This window comes from Lutjanus erythropterus, chromosome 6 (assembly GCF_056507025.1).
Source record: "Lutjanus erythropterus isolate fLutEry1 chromosome 6, fLutEry1.hap2, whole genome shotgun sequence".
Classification (NCBI taxonomy): domain Eukaryota; kingdom Metazoa; phylum Chordata; class Actinopteri; order Lutjaniformes; family Lutjanidae; genus Lutjanus; species Lutjanus erythropterus.
The window spans coordinates 14,117,945-14,139,385 of NC_139322.1; the positions used below are offsets into that span (position 1 = coordinate 14,117,945).

At 38.9% G+C, this 21,441-nt stretch overlaps 1 protein-coding gene across 1 annotated transcript; it reads right to left on the reverse strand.

Moving 5' to 3' along the window:
- LOC146325003 (dysbindin-like) lies at window positions 1–20,447 on the reverse strand. Its single transcript, XM_084720712.1, has 4 exons — window positions 19,980–20,447; window positions 5,563–5,712; window positions 3,222–3,371; window positions 1–1,423 (listed from the first exon to the last, which is right to left on the reverse strand). The coding sequence occupies exons 1-4, from the start codon at window positions 20,020–20,022 to the stop codon at window positions 1,128–1,130; spliced, it is 639 nt and encodes a 212-aa protein (XP_084576838.1). The 5' UTR covers window positions 20,023–20,447; the 3' UTR covers window positions 1–1,127.
- Between the last annotated feature and the right edge of the window lie 994 nt (window positions 20,448–21,441).

The following is a 21,441-nucleotide window of genomic DNA, read 5'->3' on the forward strand; positions in this document are numbered from 1 at the left end:
GAAATTCTATTATTTTTGGTTCAGCCTCCCTCCATGATAGCTGTCTTGCACTTTGGCCTCTGCTGGTCTGCCATGTCCTAGTGGGCTTCGATGTTTGCATGCTTTGCAGTAGAAATCACCCAATCACATTTGAAAAACAAAAGTGTAACTTCTCTCAATAAAAATGCAACGTCATTTCATCTAAATCAAATATCAAGTCATGAATAACGAGTCAAAGTCAATTAGAGTCTTTTATCAGTATTGAGCAAGTCTCAAGCCCTCAAATTTACAACTTGAGTCTGACTTGAGTCAAGTCATGTGACTCGGGTTCCCCAGCTCTGCTGTTGCTTCACACCAAGAGTTTTCTTGTTTCGAACCTGTGGGCCGAGTGGAGTCTGTGTGTTCTGCCTGTGCCTGCATGATTTCTGTAATTTCCTTCCACAGTCCAAAGAATTCCGATCAGGTTATTTGTCTGTCTCAGTGTCAGCCCTGTGAATAATTGGCGACCCATTCAATGTGAATCCCGCCTCCTGCCCAACGTTGAGATTGCCTCCAGCAGCTTCTGTGACCTGCCAACAGTTATCGGTATAGACAATGAATACTTGCTTTTTGTAGAAGGCCTTGGATTTCTGTCTGCATTTGTTATTTGATCATGACTTAAGTCTGTCTTTGTTCTTGTACTTCTGTAAAAGACTGTAAATCAAAGATGCTCTGCAGCCTTCCTGTTTCACATGGCTGTTTGGCACCTGTGCTGTCAAGACACAAAATGGGCATGAGGGAGGTTTGCCTCTGGCACTCATGGGAACAGAGACTGAACTGACAATCAGTTCATCTTAGCCACGAAATGTTAGTGCATGGGAGTGGGATGACTAATATTACATACATGCTGAATGGATGTCACGAAACTTGGAATGTCACCATTGCCAAGAATTTAAACAAAATAGAGTATTAGTAGATATTAGGAAAAATAGAGAGGATTTTTAGTGGAAAAGAAAAATCTGATGTACTCAGGTAAACATTCAAAAGACAAAGCAGATCACAGCCAGGTCAACCATGCTAGGGTTTCCCCAAAACAAAGGAAAGCAAATGTGGAGAGACAGAGAGACAGACCCTCTCTGTGTATCTCTACAGTGCATAAAAACCAGTCTTTATGAAGATTTAGTTGCAAGGCATCTTTCCTCCTCGTCCTCCTCCTCTGTTTCTTCATCTCTGGCATGGGGGACCGAGGTCAGCAGCAGAGTGTCGGCGTGAACTTCTTCATCATCTGACTGGATCACAGGTGTGTCAGCTCCACCCCCGCTGGTGTCACTGGAACCAGATGATGTGGAGGACATGCGAGACTTGGAGCCGCGGTGAACTTCGTTTTGCCGTTTCAGTGGTGCACGCTCCCTGTAAACCACCTCCGCGTCTTCGTCCTCTTCCTCCTCTTCCTCGTCCTCCCCCTCTGTAAACAGAAGCTGTTAGAACATGTCCATACCTGTCATTCATAGTTATTTCAGCAGCGTTCACCTTGATTATCCAGTGTTTTTGAAATTGATATGGCTCACACAAATAGATTTACATGGGCTAAAAGAAGTTTCTCTTTAGTAACAAATCTCTGCATTGAAATGCAATTAAAAGTGCAGATTAATTTGGAAGTCTCAGTAAGTTTTATTTATGTGCAGGTGCATTGGACAGTTCCCTTCCCTGATAAAAGGCATGTGATTGATAACAAATCAACAAATGCTGATGATGGCCCTTATGACTCATAGTGAAACCAGATGAGAAACATAGATTTAATTAAATGTCTTGCTTTCCATTAGATGACTCAGTGTAATTGAATGTAACTTTGATCAGTCACACCCATAATGTCTAACAAATACTCCTGTACCTTTCTTTACTGCAAGTTTAAGTGAAAGTTTCTTATATTACTTTTGTCCATGAAAGTTACCTAAACCTCTAAACTTTCGACAGGAATCCCAAGCCGATGAGAACACAGTGCAGTGTTAACTTAAGGCAAGTTACATGTTTAATTTATTCAAGTTAATTAATAAATCAAACATTAACTTCTAAACATGAGCCATGAGTGACAGTTCAAAATTTCAAGGCAAGTTACTGCAATACATTTTAGAGTTCTGACTCAAATTCAAACTCTCAAACTTAAGTTTTGAAATAAACTTTAAAAAAGTTTTGCTGGCCTACAATCTTTAGTTGAGATAATTTACTTTTCGTGTTCAGATAAACGTAAATCTTTGAGTTTTAGAAATGTATTTCAAAAATTGGTCTCAGTGAGCTGTGAACCTTGTTCGTTATTATGTGGGTGCCTGAATATTAAACTGTTTTAATTGAAAATATTAAAATATTAGCCATTATTCACTTAAATTAGTTTACTCAATGTTTTTTTTAATACAGTATTTTTGGATTTCTAAAACTTCAAAATTGTTAGTTTATCTAAAGAAGGAAAATAAATAATCAAAACAAAAGATTAGTATTTAGTAAAAACTTTTAAAGTTTAAGTTTGGCACAAAACTCAAAAATCTATTGCAGTACATTGGCTTTTAAAATTTGGATTATTGATCTTTTTTTTCTTTTTTCTTTTTTTTTTTTTTACAGTGTATATAATGAAAACCTGCGTGTTTGTCTAATACACTTTAAAATGAGTCATGGTTGCTTCGTTTCACAATAATAGAAACACTGTGAACCACGATGAAGGTTCTGTTCTTCTTTATTTGAAATGCAGAACTGACTGACAAACTGAAATAATGTTAAAAGAAATCAAATTTGTTTGTATTGTTTTAGTGTGTTTGTTTTGCTTTGTATCTTAAGATTATTGAACATGCTTTCTGAAGTACAACTGTAGTAATATCAATTAGTTTATTTGTTTCAAATGATTACACTATTACTTCAACTTGTCTTTTCAAATTCAGTCAATTTAAAATTTTAAGGCAACCCAGACATGAACTTTTTTAATTTTAAACAAATTTTATTTTTCACAGTGCACATACTGCCCTTGTGACACAATGTACAACCTTATTTCACTGTTAAAAAATGAAGTTTAATTATTGAAACTGAATAATAATAATAAATAATTTCAAAAAACTATTTATTTATCTATACATAAAATATAAGTAATAAGTCTTGACATTTTGGGTTTGCTGTTGTCTTTATTTTTATTTTATTTTTCAAAATCTGCATAAAAGAAGAGAAGAGGAGTAGAGTACAGTGGCAGTGGGTCGATTGTGGCTCAGAGACATTCGATGCACCTGGTAGCGGTGATGCCAGCGCTCCCTCATCTGCCCCTGCGCCTGAGTTGAGAAACACATCGAGGGCCTCCTGGTCAGAGACGTCCATCAGGTCCATCTGCTCCAGGACGTCCACGTTCACCTCCATAGAGGAAATACTTCCCATGGGGGCTGCATAAACAAGCAGAACAACACAGGTAACACAACCGAACTGTTAATAACAAAATAGATACATATCCTTTGAATCTTGACACTAAGTCCACGAGCAGCACATTGAGTTGCGCAAACTCAATATGAAAGTGGAATAAATTTCTAATTTTTGAGCGACTGTCACTTGTTTTGTAAATGTTCAGGTCTATTTTAATTGTGTCAATAAATAGTAACGATTAAACAAAGGCTAAAAGTGCATTTTAAACCTGAAATATTTTTCTCAATCTTGCTGTTGTACTGCTGAGCAACGTACAGATAATAAGCATATAACTTCCAAAGACTTTCACACCCACTTTTCAAGTCAGATCAAGTCAGTTTTATCTGTGCAGCCCAACTCATGAATGACAAATTTGCCTTACGGGGCCTTGCATTCTGTACAGTGTACGACACCCTCTGTCCTTAAAGACCCTCGATTCAACTGCAGTAAGAGGAAGAGAGGAGTGAGGAGTATTATTAAGCTGCTCGGAAATAACCCTTCTTTTTATCTGGAGATTACTGCGTTCTGACCTGTTTCTCCGAAACCTGTCCTTTACGATTGATTAGGAGCGAAACAATAAATCAGTTAAACTAATTATCCTGTCCAGTTTGTGAAACAAAAGAAACACATGAAAAGCAGAATGTATTTTGTTGTGCTTCTGGGAAATGTCTCCTTAAAACCTTACAGAGAAATAACAAGGCACGCATGATTCAGATATAAATTGGGTCTTGCATAGGAACATAATGTGGCAAGCGGCACAGAATAAAAGACAGAAATTGCCTCTCAGTGATGTTGACCGTTAATATGGGGGACAAAAACAGGAACACAATATTGTAAACTACAGCTGGTGCCAAAAAATGTAAAAGCGACCTAATGTACGAATGCTTAAAACTATAAACCAGCACAAACACAGAGAAAAAGTAATATGGCTGAGGAAGAAGTGAGACAACTCTGGAAACAGATTAAATTCCTGATATTGTACGGGCTCATTTGTAAGTCAGTTAAGTTTTCTTTGGGGTCTTACTGTTGATTATTTCAGACAAATAAAGATCAGTGCAGTTAAAGAAAAGAGGCATGTCAAGATCTTAACCCTCTATCGTACGGTGTTGCCTCCTGGTAATGCACCCATCTGAGGCCCTTTACGCTCACACACTACATCCTCAATCATGGTGCAGTATTTTAAAACATAGGCAGACCCTCAGGAAACACCAGTGTTTTAATTTGTCACTTGATGCCCTGGAAGTCACGCTGTATTGCTTTTTCTGCGGCCTAATTTTTAATTGTTTAATGTACTTGATTTGACAATAAATTAATGGAAAACTCTTAAAATGTAAATGCTGGCTTGAAATAACGCCATACCAGTATGTAATCCCACCATGACATTCTTGATATTGTGTATTTAGGTTTATATACTGTTCAACCATTATAAGACAGAGCGTAGAATGCAATGACCATTTTACTCTATTTTAACTCATAATGAAACAAATTCGACAACAGTGCAAGACACATGAAAAAAAAACATTTAAATGTCCTACACATGACGAAACACTGAAATGCGTCTCAGTGTGTATTTTGGAAAGAGTTATGATAATTTGATTTTAGAAATTGTTGATGCAATGTTTGCTGAAACATGCTTATACTCTTTAACACGTTCATTAATTCATTAATGTCCAGATAAACTTATCAAAAGAGTTGATTATCAATCTTTTTTCTATTTTAAATGACATCAATTTTTAAACTGAATATTTTCCATTACTGTTGTAATAAATTGTATTCAAACTGACAGTAACTCTTTTGTCATTCCTTACCATAATGGTATAGTGTTGCTTGAAGGTAATGCACCCTAGTGCTTACCCTAAAAAAAATATAAAAGATTTATTCAAATAATATTTATTTTGTCTATTTCATGACAAAAAAAAAATCACAAACTGGCACCATAATGCACACAGGGGGTTAAATTTGGAACAGGCTGAGATGGGAGGAAGACTATCTCAGAATTTACTGAGTATAAGCGAATGTCAAAATCTCATAATGATGAAATTTATGTCCGATAGCAATAGGATGGATGAAAATCTTCATTTTGAATTTTCCTGTCCTCTCTCTCTTTCAATGAATCTGTTTTTTGTTTTTTTTTTGCCCACAGGACAGAATGACATGTGATAAAGAGTCACTCACGTTTCCTGCAGTCGATCTGCAGGTGAGACGAGGGCAGGTAGTTGTCAACATCGTGCTGGTAGACCTCTTCAAAAAAGCGTTGCCTCTCCTTCAGCTTCAGGTGCTGGGAGGTATCATTGTCCAGCATCCTCTGAGAGTTGTCTGTCTCCGCTGACCGCCAGAACAAGACACATACAAAAGAATAGATTAAAAACATGCACTTCAACTGTCTCATAATGCAGATTTGTAATTTAAAATTCACTATTTCTTGAAGATATATGTATTTTAACAATGCAAAATAATTAGCTTGTTCTTGATTGCAGATGGAATCAGAGTGATCTTTTTCATTCTGTCTTACGCTTATTGTCTTTGTTGCTTATCATTCCCAGTCTTAAAAAGGTTAAGGGGTTGATTGAGATGGAGGTGTGTGCGCACGCGCGTGTGTGTGTGCGCGTATGTGTGGTTTCCTGGTATTTTTTCAAAACTTAAAGGACTCTAATAGATGAAATGTCAAAACTGGCAGCAGTTTCTAAACCACAAGTCTGTGCAATGTCTGGATGTCAGTGCCTAAACAGATTAATGTCATAAAAAAACACTTGCCAGCTCCTATAATTGGCCGAGGCCTTTTAGTTTGTGGTTACCAAACATCTAAATCAACACAGGTGCCATCTGCTCATCTAAAAGAAAAATAGGCAACACCTAAAGATATTTAATACTATTTGGCATTTGCTGGATCTTGCCAGTGTTTGATCACTTCATGAGTGCTGCCAGCACTTGCTCTAACACAAGCTAACGTTTGTTATACAGGTATTCAAACATCTAATATGCAAATTTTTAGTGATGACCTGTTTTGATTTCATGAGTCATGCACATCCGATGAGAACTAATTTTCTGGGGTAAGCGGGTGGAGCAGGTCGAGAGCCTGCCTATTGAAAGCGGCGTCCATAAAGACAATCAAACGTGACAGTCAGCTCCGTCGCTGTTTTATCTGCACAGATAAATCAATGCATAGATATATACAGTAGAAGTACAGGTTGCCGTATTATGTATTATGTACAGTGCCTTGCAAAAGTATTCACCCCCCTTGGCATTTTCCGTGTTTTGTTGCCTCACAACCTGGAATTAATATGGACTGTTTGAGGGTTTGCATCATTTCATTTACAGAACTTTGAAGATGAGATTTATTTTTTTACTGAGAAGCAAACAACAAATAACAACTATTCACCCCCCTAAAATCAGTACTTCGTAGAGCCACCTTTTGCAACACTTACAGCTGCAAGTTGCTTTGGATAAGTCTCTATGAGCTTGCCACATCTAGCCACATGGATTTTTTCCCATTCCTCAAGGCAAAACTGCTTCCGGCTCCTTCAAGTTGGATGGGTTCTGCTGATGAACAGCAATCTTCAAGTCTGACCACAGATTCTCAATTGGATAAAGGTCTGGGCTTTGACTAGGCCATTCTAACACATTTAAATTTTTCCCCTTAAACCACTCGAGTGTTGCTTTAGCAGGATGCTTAGGGTCATTGTCCTGCTGGAAGGTGAACCTCCGTCCCAGTCTCAAATCACTGGCAGACTGAAACAGATTTTGCTCAAGAATGTCCCTGTATTTAGCACCATCCATCTTTCAGTCCCTGCTGCTGAAATACAGCCCCACAGCATGATGCTGCCACCGCCATGTTTCACTGTGGGGATGGTGCTCTTGGGATGATAAGATGTGTTGGGTTTGCGCCAGACAACATTTTCCTCAGTGGCCAAAAAGTTTGATTTTATTCTCATCTGTCCAAAGCACCTTCCTCCATACATTTGGGGAGTTTCCCACATGCCTTTTGGCAAACTCAAAATGTTCTTTCTTATTTTTATCTTTAAGTAATGGCCTTTTTCTGGCCACTCTTCCATAAAGCCCAGCTCTGTGGAGTGTACAGCTTATTGTGGTCCTATGGACAGATACTCCAGTCTCTGCTGTGGAGCTCTGCAGCGCCTTTAGAGTTACCTTTGGTCTCTGTGTTGCTTCTCTGGTTAATGCTCTCCTTGCCTCCCAGGGGATCATCAAAGATTTGGATATTTTTTATTACCCAATTCTGACTTGTACTTCTCAACAACTTTGTCCCTGATTTGTTTGGAGAGCTTCTTGGTCTTCATGGTGTTTTTTTTTTTCAGTGGTTCCTCTTAGTGGTTTTGTAGCTTCTGGGGCCTTTCAGAAAAGGTGTATATATACTGACAGATCATGTGACACTTAGACTGCACACAGGTGGACTTTACTTCACTAATTATGTGACTTCTGAAAGTAATTTTCAGTTTTTCCTTTTTTTTTCTCATTTCACTTCACCAACTTAGACTATTTTGTGCAGATCCATTATCCAAAAAAAGAAAAAAAAACACAGCAAGCACTTGTGAAGATGAAATCAGTCAGTTCACTGCTTGTCACAGTAAAGTGTGAGCCCAAACCAGTCTGTGATCTGCTGTGTGGAAAAAGCCAAACCATAGTTACCACATTAGCACATGCCAGACGCAAATTATGTGGAGCCAAACCAGACAAAAGACGAGCAAAGATTGTGTGAGGAAACAAATGTCAGCAAGAACTGTTGAAGGAGTGTTAAGGTGCACCAGATAGACTTAGTTATTATTGTTAACAAGAAGATCTGTTCTTATGAAGGGTGAAGCAGCTGAACCAGCTACTCCTTATGATTCTAGGCCTGTTTTACAAGATAAGGTTTGGTGATTTACAGCAGCCTTTCAAAGAAATTAAAACCTGTTTGCTGAAAAGAATGTACAAACATGCAATTATTATGATCTTGAGCACAGTTATGTTGCGTTCAGGTAAGGCAGTGAAGCTGCTTGACATTGTCATGTCAGTATAAGTCTCTCATGCAGTAACGCAGCCTTTCTCACGCACTCAGTTCAACTTTTTCCCCCTTAACCAGTTTCATGCTTGGATATGATTTAGAGATATTCAAATAAAATGGAACTGAATTTATTCAATTAAGTTAATGTCAAAAGAAAAAATAAAGGACCCTGTTCTTATATCTTTTTAAAAGTAGTTACCAATCAATGTGGCATTAAATCTAACTTCAAACAATAACTAAGTTGTACTTGCAGACAAATTCTAATGTCTGTCATACAATAAATGAAATAATTGTCTCACTTGTATTAGCAACTTGATGTCATATACAGGATAGTCTCTGCATATCATTCATATGACTATTTCTTGTTTTCTTTACCCTTCTCATTTCTTTTCCTTTCTCCTTCCATTTTCCTTTCAGTCAGATCTTTCTATGACTTTTCTTAAAGAATCGAAAATGTTCTCACAACATTACACTGGTCTCTAGTGGCCACGGTCAAACAAACATGCAGTTTGAAAATCAGTTTTACAACAAATGAAGATTTGTACTAAATGAATAACATTGGCTATGTAACTGACCAGACATTTGCTTGAATATCTCCTGCTAAATTTTTTTGAAGTAATAACTTGTGCAAAAACTGCCCAAAACTCAGCTTTTGAAAAAGCATTTATTCAAGCTTCCTTGTCGTAATCCTTAAGTTTGGATTGCAACAGTACAACATTATTGTTAATAAAATATGTTGGACCCTTATGCAAGTATCTGCATTGCATTTACATGTATATGTGCAGATGTATCTAACTTGTAATATGTCTGTGTCATGGATGTTTTTACAGAAACTGGTTGGAGTACCTTGTCATTAGCTTGCATGGTGTTGATGTTGGCATCGGTTTGGAATGTGAAAAAGCACTTTTGCACACCTGTAGATCAACAGGTGCACAGGAGAAGAACATTAGTCGACAGTACAAAACAAATACTGATTCTCAACTGGGAGACTTTTGTTAGTACACTGTAATGTAGTGCATTTTGCACACTGTGTGCTCATTTGTGTAGCGCACCAATTTTGACACGGTAGTGTTGTCTCAAATTGAGAACGGTCGTTGTGCCCTTGCTGGAGATCACAGCCTCTTCTTCTTCATGGTTGGACTGAACCCAGGCAGAGCTTTACAGCCGAAAACACACACCGACAACACACCAGCGTGTTGATTTATATTTGATTTGTGGTACCAAATCTTTAAAACCAAATAAACATTGGTGGCTTTAATCCGACAACAGTATAGTGGTGCCTTTTGATAAAAATGTGTGCATGACTTATACTTGTATAATTCGGTGTTTGCTGTGGTTGCTACCTTGGCCGCCTGGCCCACCATGTGTAAGTATAGAAGTACACGAATGAGTCACAGCAATTGACTCCTGCACACTGTCTTCTGCATTTGCAATAAAAGACATTTCAGTACAACGACCTACAGCGTGAAACTTAGGGTAAGCATTTGTCAGTGTGTCCCTTACTCAAGTGCCATCTCTGAGCTGCAGTTACTCCTTTCTTGGCGTTTGAAGACTCATATGTATGCAGCTGAGGGGTCCAGAAAAGGACAAGTCAGCCATTGCAAACCTTGCAGATCCCTGAAGATCCCCTTGCTGGCAATGTGTGACATTCCTCGGATAGTTTTTTTTTTTTATTATTTCAGTGCGTGACAGAACAGACATGTTTTGAAAAACAAGAGCGCATCTGTCCTGAGGTCTACCTCCAGCACTGACCTCTGCCAGGCTGACCAGCTGTGGTTGTGTAACCGTGCTACATCCTCCTCAGCACACATTGTGCCTTCGCCCAGTGGGCTCCATGAACTGACACTTTGACTCATGTCACCAGGGTTTTAACGTGTGTGTGTCTGTGTGTTGTGTGCGCACATGTTCATATAAACTGCATTTGTGTCTGCTTATGCACTCTGTGTGCATGTATCTGTATGCATGCTATTTACTTTATGCTCATTTTCTCACCCTGTGTGTGTGGCATGTGTAACAAGCCTCCATGACTAACATGTTTACATGAAGCCAACAGATGGATCCTGCATGCACAGCAACAACATCCACTTTGCTTCATCTACAGACCTTTTGAGTGCTACGTCTCTCTTGTTTGAAAACAAACACATCTGTGTCACCGAGCCTCGCTCTTCAGACAGCTCCGTCTCTGGAGACACAGCCAGTCAGTCTGTCAGTCACTGCTCCACCGCCCTCGGGGTGTGTGTGTGTGTGTGTGTGTGTGTGTGTCCACTCTCATGCACTAACGACAGCCCTTTATTCTGTCATTCAAGCTGTCTGTGGAGGCAGGAAACAACTCACAATCTCTGACTGATATTTCCACTAACTGGGAACACAGTCACAGTGTTGTTCAAAAGAAACTAGTGTCCAGACATTAATGTCAACAATGTGACTGTCATGATCATATTTACTGCAGAAACGTAATGTAGTGGAACATGCTGAGATGTTTATCTTACTGCTGGTATTTGTGATGCCAGACCAACCCCAGAGCACCCGTTCAATTTTTGTATTTAATATTATAACTTAAATGCAACCACACGTTGCATTACAATTCTGGTAAAACAGATTCTGGCAGATTTTGGCTCATTAATACTTGTTCTTATAATGATAAAGAATAATAAAATTTGATAAATAATTCCCAGAGTGGATTAGCAACAGTTTCTCTTGCAACTGCCATGTACAAATCATGTTTTATTCATGCTGTATGTAGTGTTAGCATTAATATTTGTAGAAGCGGTAGTAGTTGAAGTAGGAATAACAGAAGCAAAGATTACATCAGTTGCACAGAAAGAAATTTGAATATCTGATGTTGAATATGTAAATTCATTGACCTTCAGCATACTGGTTTCTACTGTAAGCCAACTAAAAAAAATCTGTTATGTGTAGCACTTATTTACCGAGGTAAACACGAGGCCTGGGCGTTTTATGCCAATTTTGCTCATGTGGCTCATCACAGTCAATCCTCCAGGCTCCTAAACTGCAATGTACTGTACTGAAAACAGGAGACAAATTAATGTAAGCAAAGACTGAAGTGAATGGTTTGATGAATATTAACATAATGTTGATTTGTGTTGATTATGTGCATGACTTTAATGTCAGAGCATCAGAAAACAATTAAACATCATCATAATTTCTAAAGGCGATGTCACTGTTTTGAATGTCAGCAGTCCAAAACCCACAGATATCAAGTTTGAGACAATTTTAGAACAAGAAAAGCACCAAATGCTGATACTGGAGAAGCCTTGCCTGAGAACCATAAAAATCTGCTAGCTCATGTTTCATTTGGCAAATAAATCAGGCCCCCCTGATTTTCCCCACAGTCATCCCTGTGTATAAATATTCACCTGTTTCCACGCCTTGTTGTCACATTGTTTGCTTTCTTTCCTTGTGTTTTCAGTGTTTTTAGCATTTCTTCCCCCTCTTGTGCTTTTTTTTTTAAAACTTTATTACTTTCCTGGTTTATGGACTTTTGCCTTCTCCCTGCCTGATCATCCGTATTTGACTTCTTGCACTTAAATGATTTTGAAGTCTACTTTGCCTCAGCACCATCAGGCCATGAGGCAGAGAAACAGGTGAGTATAAATACACCACGGGAAAAACCAGGGCCAGTAAGGCAAGGCAGACAGAAACAGGAGGGAAGGAAAGAACTGCAAAATAAAACAGGAAACGACCAACAAAAACCCCAAACCATGACAAGAACAGGTAAAACAGTTTGGTACGTTCAGAAAATTACATCACTTCACTGTACCTTTACTGTTGAAAACACAGAAAATACACTTATGTCATATCACAATATAATGTTTAAAATCTAAAACAATATATAGTCTCACATCCCATTGTTGATACAATATCGATATACGTATTGCCCAACCCTATCCACCACTGACACCATTTGCCCACATACAGTATATAGACATAAAGACATGCAAATGCAGAAATCCACTGCCCCACAGAGATCATCCAGCAAGACAGCACAGCAAAAAGAACAGTGTGACTTGGTATTTGCATAGTGTTTTGTCATTGCAGATCAAGGCATGTCATCGTATTTAGTTGTCATACTGAGACCAATGGCCTCAATGTGCCAACCTGCCAGCATCCATGGACGATCATTCAGAAGTCATTATTCAGCAGCAGTGGGAAGCTTGAAACAAATAAACCAGCTACTATAAGTTCTAAAAGCAATGACAAGGCTTCTGATGATGATGATGAAACTACACAGCTTATGTAAACTTCCGTTATGCCTGCTGGCCCTTTTGGGGGGTCTCTCTCTCTCTCTCTCTCTGTCTCTCTCTCTGTCTCTGTCTCTCTCTCTCTGTCACTACTCAACTCGAGATAGCCGGTGGACATGGCCGACCCACGCACAGGCTCAGCAGCACGTCTCCGTCTGTCTGTCCCTATGTGGGAGAAAAACATGTATGTAAAAGACTGACTCATCCAGATAACCTCTGAGTTTTCTTCCACCCTGCTGTGCAAGACGTGTAGGAGGTCCTCATGCAAATTGGCTGAGGTTACGTTACTACCATGCTCTGTGTGAGACCAAGATGGTGTTAACATCCTCCATGGGGGAATCCCTTGCTTTTGACAGAGGTTGTTAACCAACAACAATCCTTACATGGTTGATATTTGTTCCACAAGTTCAAGTCTCCCAGAGGCACTTCAAAAGAACGTAAAGCTTGTGACACACAGTTCTGGAGAAAATGAGCAATCGTCAGAGAAGTTTGTGCAAGGGTCACAAAGGCTGACGAAACGGTTCCGGTGACAAACGAGGCAGCTCATTCAGTTTTTAGGCTGCTGCTTTGCTCTTATCGAGGTTACAAAATACAGGTCACATGGAATGGATTTATGGTAGGTGGGTCAAGGAACAGCTGTGACTGACTGTTGCTTTGTTGAAGAAGTGTTGGCCTTGAGGTATTAAGAGACACAGCTTATAAAACAAGAGGAAAAGAGAAAAGGAAAGGAGAGAGAAGAAAGAAGTATGCTCGTTCCACACTGATTCACTAGATGTATTGTATGTCTGCTGCTGACACTGTACTGAAACACATCATGGAATTGTTGCAACCACTGATGGACAGTAAAAACAATATTATATGAAAAGAAAGCCAGAATTAATAATTCAGTGTGACTGCTGTGCGCAAAAAGTGGTTCTGGCAGTGTCTTACATCTCAAACTCATTCTGCTGATGATAACCCTGGGACACAGTAGCAATGTTGTTACCATCACCACTGCATAACAGGATCCAGGAATTAGAGCTTTAGTCTCAGCTCTGGGACTACTCCTCCTCCTCCACTCCTCCACTTCGCGGAGCCTGTGAAGGAGTTTGAGAACTGAAGGCTTCTGTGCTGAACCTGCACCTCCTCCCCAAATGAGATTGTGAGGTTTTACCATAGCAACATTACAATTTTCCACATTTACAACGCAGTAAAATCAACATCAGCACCAACCTCTGAGACTGTTTATAGCATCTCTTATTCACTTCATTGAAGCCTGGGTGGTTGAAAAATTTAAAGATGCAAATTTGGCCAGTGGAGACAGCAATCTATCTTGTTTAAAATATGTATAGACAGCGTTTTTTGCTTTAAAATGTAAAATGTTGCACATTGTACTGGCTATAGAATAATGACACCATCCAAGTTTCAGATTCAGATTAAAGTAAAGTAAAGCAATAGTTACTCAGACCATGTTATTACTATGCAGTGCACATCATTGCAATAGCCCCACTGTTTGGCACATTGATTTTTGCAACACAGCCCTGTTTTCTTGTAACACTGTAGTCTCCGGCGCACTGTTACTTGCTGCCACAAGCCAGTTAACTAGTTAACAGTCCTATTAAACTTCAACTTCAACTTCAAGGAGCCGTGAAGCAGTTGAGGTGTGAGGTTCATAAGTATGTGAGTAATCGTTTTTGTAGGTTGGAAGTTATTCCTGTCTTTTAGACGAGGGTATGCTTTATTAATAAAAAATTAATAGCAATATGTTCAGTCTCCCTGCTGTTTGTTCCAACACATTCAGAGTCATAACCATTTTTCTGTTAGTATTCAACAGGCCGCTCGCTTCATACCCCCAAAATTTGTATCTAATAATTAAACTAATGTCATAAATGCGCGATTACCAGTCGACTAATTTCTTCACAGAGCTCAGGTCTGACTCAGAGGAAACAGAAAGTGATGCGGTGTTGTGTCAAAGTCTGTTCCTGCATCAGATAGGGTCTCTCGTGGTGCTCTCTGTAGTTGAGGAGTAGGTTATGGTTAGTTATAGCAGAGAAAGGTAAGAGCGGACACTTCAACAGGGAAACAGACTTTGACAAAACACCTGCTGTTTTTGCCACACCAGCACAACACAAATTCTACTTTGAATACAAGGGAGCTGAAAAGTTGTCTGCTTTCCACTTTAAGTATTAAGTAATTATAGTAACAGTGTGCAAACAGCATGTTTTGTTCAATATTAAACTACAGTATTCAAACTCAAAGTGCGGCTTTCTCTCATGTGGTGATTGTTCTGCTCAGTATTTAATTCAGTTCACTTTTATTTGTATAGCAATACATCATTACATAAGTTATAAGCTCTTTTCATAGCCTTGAGGTCTTGACTGCACTCTTTATGATATTATTTACGCAGACCCAGTTGTTTCCACCAAGAGCAAGTACTTTATTACCTATTGCTAGGTTACTGGTGTTAGTTTAAGGCAAACAATGTTCGGAGCTTACAGTATTCTAAGACAGACAAACGGTCCTAATTCATCAATTTCTCCTTTGCTTGTGTTTTTGATTTTATTTTAAAAAAGATACCTTCGTTCACATTCTGTATGTAAAAGTTATCTTGACATATGGATAAATCTAAAGCGTGACAAGAGCGCTGTGCCTGCTTACAAAACTGTGTTCTCTGAAATACTCAAGTTTACTTCCAAGAGCTTGGTAAATGTGAGTGGCTGGTTTAGGCACCAGCCCTAAATGTTTGTAATTTTAAAAAAATAAATCCAGCTTTGTGACATTTCTCATCAGTCAATCAACTTCAGCTTTGTTGATGAGGAGCCAACTTCAGACACCAGAAAGTGGTTCAGCACCGCCGGCCAGTTAACGACAGATGTTTCAGGTTTGTGAATCGATAATAACAGTGGGTCAGTGATGTGACCAGTCTAAACTTGGCTTCCAACTCTCACACCATATTTCCATTTCATTGCTTATTTATATGGCAATATTTATTAATCAACACATAATCCTGGACACATTCAAATACATCAGGGCTAAGCCCACAGATCTCCACTGACCTCAGGCCACGGACTTTGAGGAAAAGGCAAAATGTGGATTTATTTGCCATTGGAGGAGGAGAGTGGGCTGAATTGTTGTGCTCACAATTATTGAGATGCAATGTAACAAAATTAATACTGAATATAATACCATAGCTCTTTTGTCAAGGTTCATGTCACTAATTGGACAGTTACAGTATGTTATGTATATTCTTTGCAAAATCCCATTTTTTTCTGTTCATGCACATTTTTCTTTTGTGTTTTTACTTTTTCACACTTGCCTTGGCGATGTAAACATCTGTTTCCCACACCAATAAAGCCCCTTTGAATTGAAATGCTGTGAGCCACAAACTGAGTTAAGCTTTACAGTATTTTAAGCGCTGCCCTCTGAAATTCCACAACCCTTGTGATCTGTGACAGGACAGGACCTATATGCCCCCTACCCAGAAATCCCTGCTCCATCTCAGCCCACACTGAACCATAATTACCTAGGGCTTACTGTTACATAATGCTGGTACAATCCTTCAACTGCACACCCTACAACACTGGACTCCCACTGCATTGTAGTGCATGACTTCACAGTTTACTGACTTGGTTGTGTGCACATGCATGTAGGATGTGTGTGTGTTGGCTGAGTTTGTGGGGAAGGAAGGAAGGAGGAAAGAAAGAAAGAAAGAAATTTGTTAAAGAAAGGAGAATGTGGTGTTATGCAACCTGAGCCTGCTGTGCATTATTGCTGGTATAAAGTAACTGTAGAGTCAGTGATTTGAGGCTTTACTGGCTCTGCTCGCCTCAGCTAAGCCTCACGCTGACAAATACAAGGCTGCAGTGAATCCATGCATTTTATGTGCATTTGATGTGTGTCAAGGCAAACACACACACTGAATAGAAAACATTTCATTGGCTTTAGCACTACAAGAAAAAATCTTTTTTTTCTTTATCCTCTCTGTAGTCCACATTTCTTTCTCTTTAAGATATTTTCACTCCTGAAGTGTTGCTGATAAGATCATAAACTCTTCTTTGTATCAGGTAACAAGATGTAAATGTGGTTTGTGTGTGCATTTCAGAGAGTGGTGGTCCAAGGCCAAAGGTGACAGTTGAGCTGAAGCACATGATTTTTCTTCCAGAGTCTGATCCTTTTGACACTCTGCTCCTGGTAATCCACACTGCTAGTCCTTATATTCCCATTTCAAATATGACACATCGGTCTCTTAGCTTGCTTGATTTTGCCCCAGCATGCAATGTGCAGTTATCTTCTTCCTGGATACCTAATCAGTAGGGCTGAGCAATATAGCGTATACATAATATCTCAATATTATTAAGCTAATCTGCGATATACTACATTTATCTTGATTTACATATTTTTTATTCTCTAATAAACAAGCCATAAATTCTCAAATAGTGTAAACATATTATTATCTTAAAGAATATGATGCATGTGTGTAGATTAAACTACTCAACAGTATATAAAGTAATTAAAATGAACTCAGTCTTAAACATGCACAGCAGTAAAATGCAACATACAGATAAATGCAGCAGTATTATTAATCCAATAACATCATGTATAATAGTAAGACAGTGACAGGGACCATTTGAAAGTACATTTTGCAATAATACAGCGAGAACAGTGTGTTAAGTTCCGAAAATTACATCATTTTACCGTAATGCAGCCTTTAAAACCAGGAAAACACAACACTCATGTCATATCATGATATAATGGATATCCAAATTCTAAGAAGATATCTAATCTCATATAATAATATCAATATGATACCACTATATTGCTCAGCCCTACTTATCAACATCTCTTCCATGATGAAAACATTCAGCTCTCAGAACATGCGTCATTTTAATGGTGCAGTCATACATCAAGAGTCCTGGGAACAGCACTGGAAGAAGGGAACAAATGTTCCTATTGAACCAAAGAGTCACATGGTGAAGCAGTCAATCCCCTTGTGGCAAGCGGAAAAAGAAATCCCATGATCATCTTTCTGTTTTCAGTGGGAACAGAGAGACCGGGTGTTTAAAGCAGTTGCACTGCATGGCCAGTCACATTTGACAGCTCATCTATCTCAAACTCCACCCCTCCTCTCCTGCAGCTCCTGTTATTCCCCCCGGGGCCCAAGAATGGTGTCACCCAGCTCTCAGCAGTATACGGGCACATCATTTTTAGGTATTACTGCTATTATTTACCGAACCAATCCCGCTCCTCTGCTGGCCTCGTATAGCCACAGCAGTCCATCAAGCATAAATCATTTATGAGTGAGATCACTGCACCACAACAGGAACCTCCCCCACCATGCTTCCCCACTCCCACCTCTGCCCACACACACACACACACACACACACACACACATCCATAAACATACGGCCATGTAGTAGAAAGTAAATCCAGACTTATCATCGTCAAACTACGTCATACTGCAGGAAGCTCTACCTGAAGCCTGGAGGAACAAATACTTTATATGAGCACATATGTAACATTTTTCCTGAAGACTCGTATAAACATAATCCTTTTCAATTATTCTAATGATCCATTAGAAGTGTATGCTGGTAGCTGTATTTCCTTATTTTTTTTTTATTATCGTGCTGTGTTCGTGACACTTTACCCACCCAAAATGGCGGTATTTAACATCATGGGAATGAGGCAATCAACTATCTTTTTGGTGCATTTACAATCCCAAACTTTGACAAATCCCACTGATTTTTATCTTTAATTTAAATCTACATCTGTTTCATTACTTTATCGTCATCCTCAGGTCCCTATGATCCCGGTCCTGTGATTATATTTTGAGTCTTGTCTGACCACCTTCCTCCCTAAGTGTCTGATCAGATAGTGCAGGCCATTCCTATTCCAATTCCCAAAGCCATTAAGGCACTTCACTCAGGGCTAAATGCAAACATGACCTCCATCCATGTCCACTGTTCCCTATTTAGGTCAGTCAAAACAGGGCTTTCAGCAGACACCACAGAGCTCATATACTGTATACTCCTTTTTCTTCTTGTCTGTACTAGGGCTGCACAGTTATTCTAAATATCTACTGAAATATCCAAATCACAGAAGCTGCATTTTTTAATAAATGTAAAGTGTGTGACAAAGCAGCATTATAATGAAATACTGTAGTTCTTCAGAGAAGCCCTGACCTGCAAATCTTCTTCTCCAGATGTAAGAAAACATATTTGTTTAGTACTGATTCAACAAATGTCTCATCATTATATATATTTTTTTTTTCTTAAAGTGAAAATGATGCAAAAAAGATCATTCCCACTTATCATGAATCATATTGCAATCACAATATCTGCCAAAATAATTGCAATGTTTTGTTTTTTTAACATATCATGCAGCCCCAGTCTGTACAAGCTGTACAAAAACACTCATATGCAGCACCACAGACAAACACAGTAATTAAAGCAGCAAGTAGTATGGGAAATAACAGATTATTGTCTTAACACAAAAAAAAAAAAACAATTCATGTTGTGTAATTTTCTTCACTTAGGAAGTGAGACAGTGTTCCTCTGGTGAGCAGGTAGCAGTTAGCATGTCTTTCTTCGGTCTATATAAAGATCTTCTTCCTTTAGCTTAGTCAGACTCAAAGAAGAAGTAGTCGTTATCCCTTCACTGTGATTAAACCTCATCTGCATCAGCAGCACCATCAAGCCTGTCAGGCTAACTTAGTTTAAAAAGAGACGGCCTGCGGCTGTTATTATTATTTTGGGGAAGTAGTACAGTAGTTGCTAATGAGGCTTGTTTCAAGGCTGGACCAAAAAGTAAAAGAACAACTTGAACATGTGCAGCCTAATTTAATGTTTTTTAGTGAGTAATGAATTAATGAATCCTTGGGGGGCAATTTTCAGTACCATAGCCTGGAGAAAATTATGTAACAGACATGCACTACCTCCCATACACACTCTATGTAACATGAAGTACAGCTAATATAATTTGTTATTAAAAGCGACAACTAATGCAGAATTCAATTCCTCACATGAAGGAATCTACTGTTTTTTGTGAGGCTCTGAATGATTAGTTGTGATTCATGTGAAGCTGAACCGGTAGAAGGGAATTAATACTGTCTGTGCAATAAAACTTTCCCCCTTGCCTGGGAAAATATCCTGAGAGACACTGTGGAAATGAAAGTAGTAAATACATCATCAGAATGAAAAAAGAGCACATAAAGTGTTAAATTACAACAATGCAGAGTAAATCCCTATACAAGACATTAAGTTACAGTATATTGTACTGTGTAGTAAGTCTGTAGTCTTCAGCTGCATTTCTGTTAACTCATATACGGTTGGTTGGTTGGTTGGTTGGTTACTTACATGCCAGACGCTTGTTGTGGTTGGCTGACCCAGTAGACGACATGATCCAGTGGATGTGTGACTGGCTGAAGACAGTGTTTTGCCTCTGAGTGTGTGTAGATTATTTGTTGTCCTCTCCTGTCAAGGCTCCAGGACAGGATGTTGGTGTTTGTAGTGGCTGGTCATCTGGTCATTGCATCTCTTGACTTTGGCACCACCAGAGCTGTCAAAGATCACACTTTATGTCCCTCTTCTCCTCCCTTCCTTCTATTCTGCTCTGCCTTTTTGCTGTGTTCGCCGGCGTCTCCCTCCCCCCCCACTTTTGAACGCCTTTGCTGCTCTTTCAAGGTTTTCCCTCTCACTGCTTCACACTCTCATCTCGGCCGCCTCTCTGTGTCTCACACACACAGACACACACACACATACACTCTCCTGCTCTCTCTGTCAGACAGGCTCAGTTGGGTTGTAAGGAGCTGTGCAGCTTAGGGACGGGGGGGGGAGAGTGATAGTGGGCTACGGCATTGTGGCCTGTACCAACTGGTGACAGCGAGGGGGTCAACAGGATCAGGAGGCTTTTTACATAATGTTAAGGAACATACCAGGATTAGACCCCTCCCATTTCAACCATCACTGCTTTGCTTTATGTTTCTTATTTATTTATTCACTTCTTTGTAGGATGAGAGCTTAGAAATGGATAAGAGAAGAGGTACTGCATGCTAATAAATCACCACAGTCTGTCTCAGCATAACCAGAAAGAAGTTTCAAGTTTTCACTGCACTATATGTATGTTAGAAAATGAAATCTATGTAATGCTATGGAATTTTGTATTACATAATGTATGATGATGATTAATCGATTGGTCAACCGACAGAAAACTAATCACCCGCTATTTTCATAATTGAACATTTGTAAGTGATTTTTCATGCAAAAATTGCATAAAATTCTGTTTGCATCCTGTTTTATATCATATTAAACTGAATATCTTTGGGTTTTGGACCGACAAAATAAGACACTTTAACCTTGGACTTGAACAAAATGAGATGAAAATATTTTGCTATTTTCTGAGATTTTATTTACCAAATGATTAGTTACTCAAGAAAATAACCAGCTGATACATCATGTCATGTCATGTTAGTTGATGGCTTATCTATTGTTTAGGCTTTTTGTTCAATTATTTCTTTACATTTTTTTAGTAACTCCTGAGAGACAGTTTAAAACAAGATTAAGGAACTACAGCCACACATTTGCCACGGCGTAGTGCTTTAAAGATCTTTAAAGTTCATGTAAACAATATTAAATGTGTTCTGTCACACTACAGAAACATGTTATTAACCACCCAGCTAAAATTAAATGATTACAAAAGTTTAGTAAGTTTATAAAATTAGGTCTCAAACTCATGAAAGACTGGGCTGTTTTTTTGTTTTGTTTTTTCTTCTGTCAGGCTGTTGGAACTGAAGTGAGCTGAAGTGAACTGCTGGGCTGA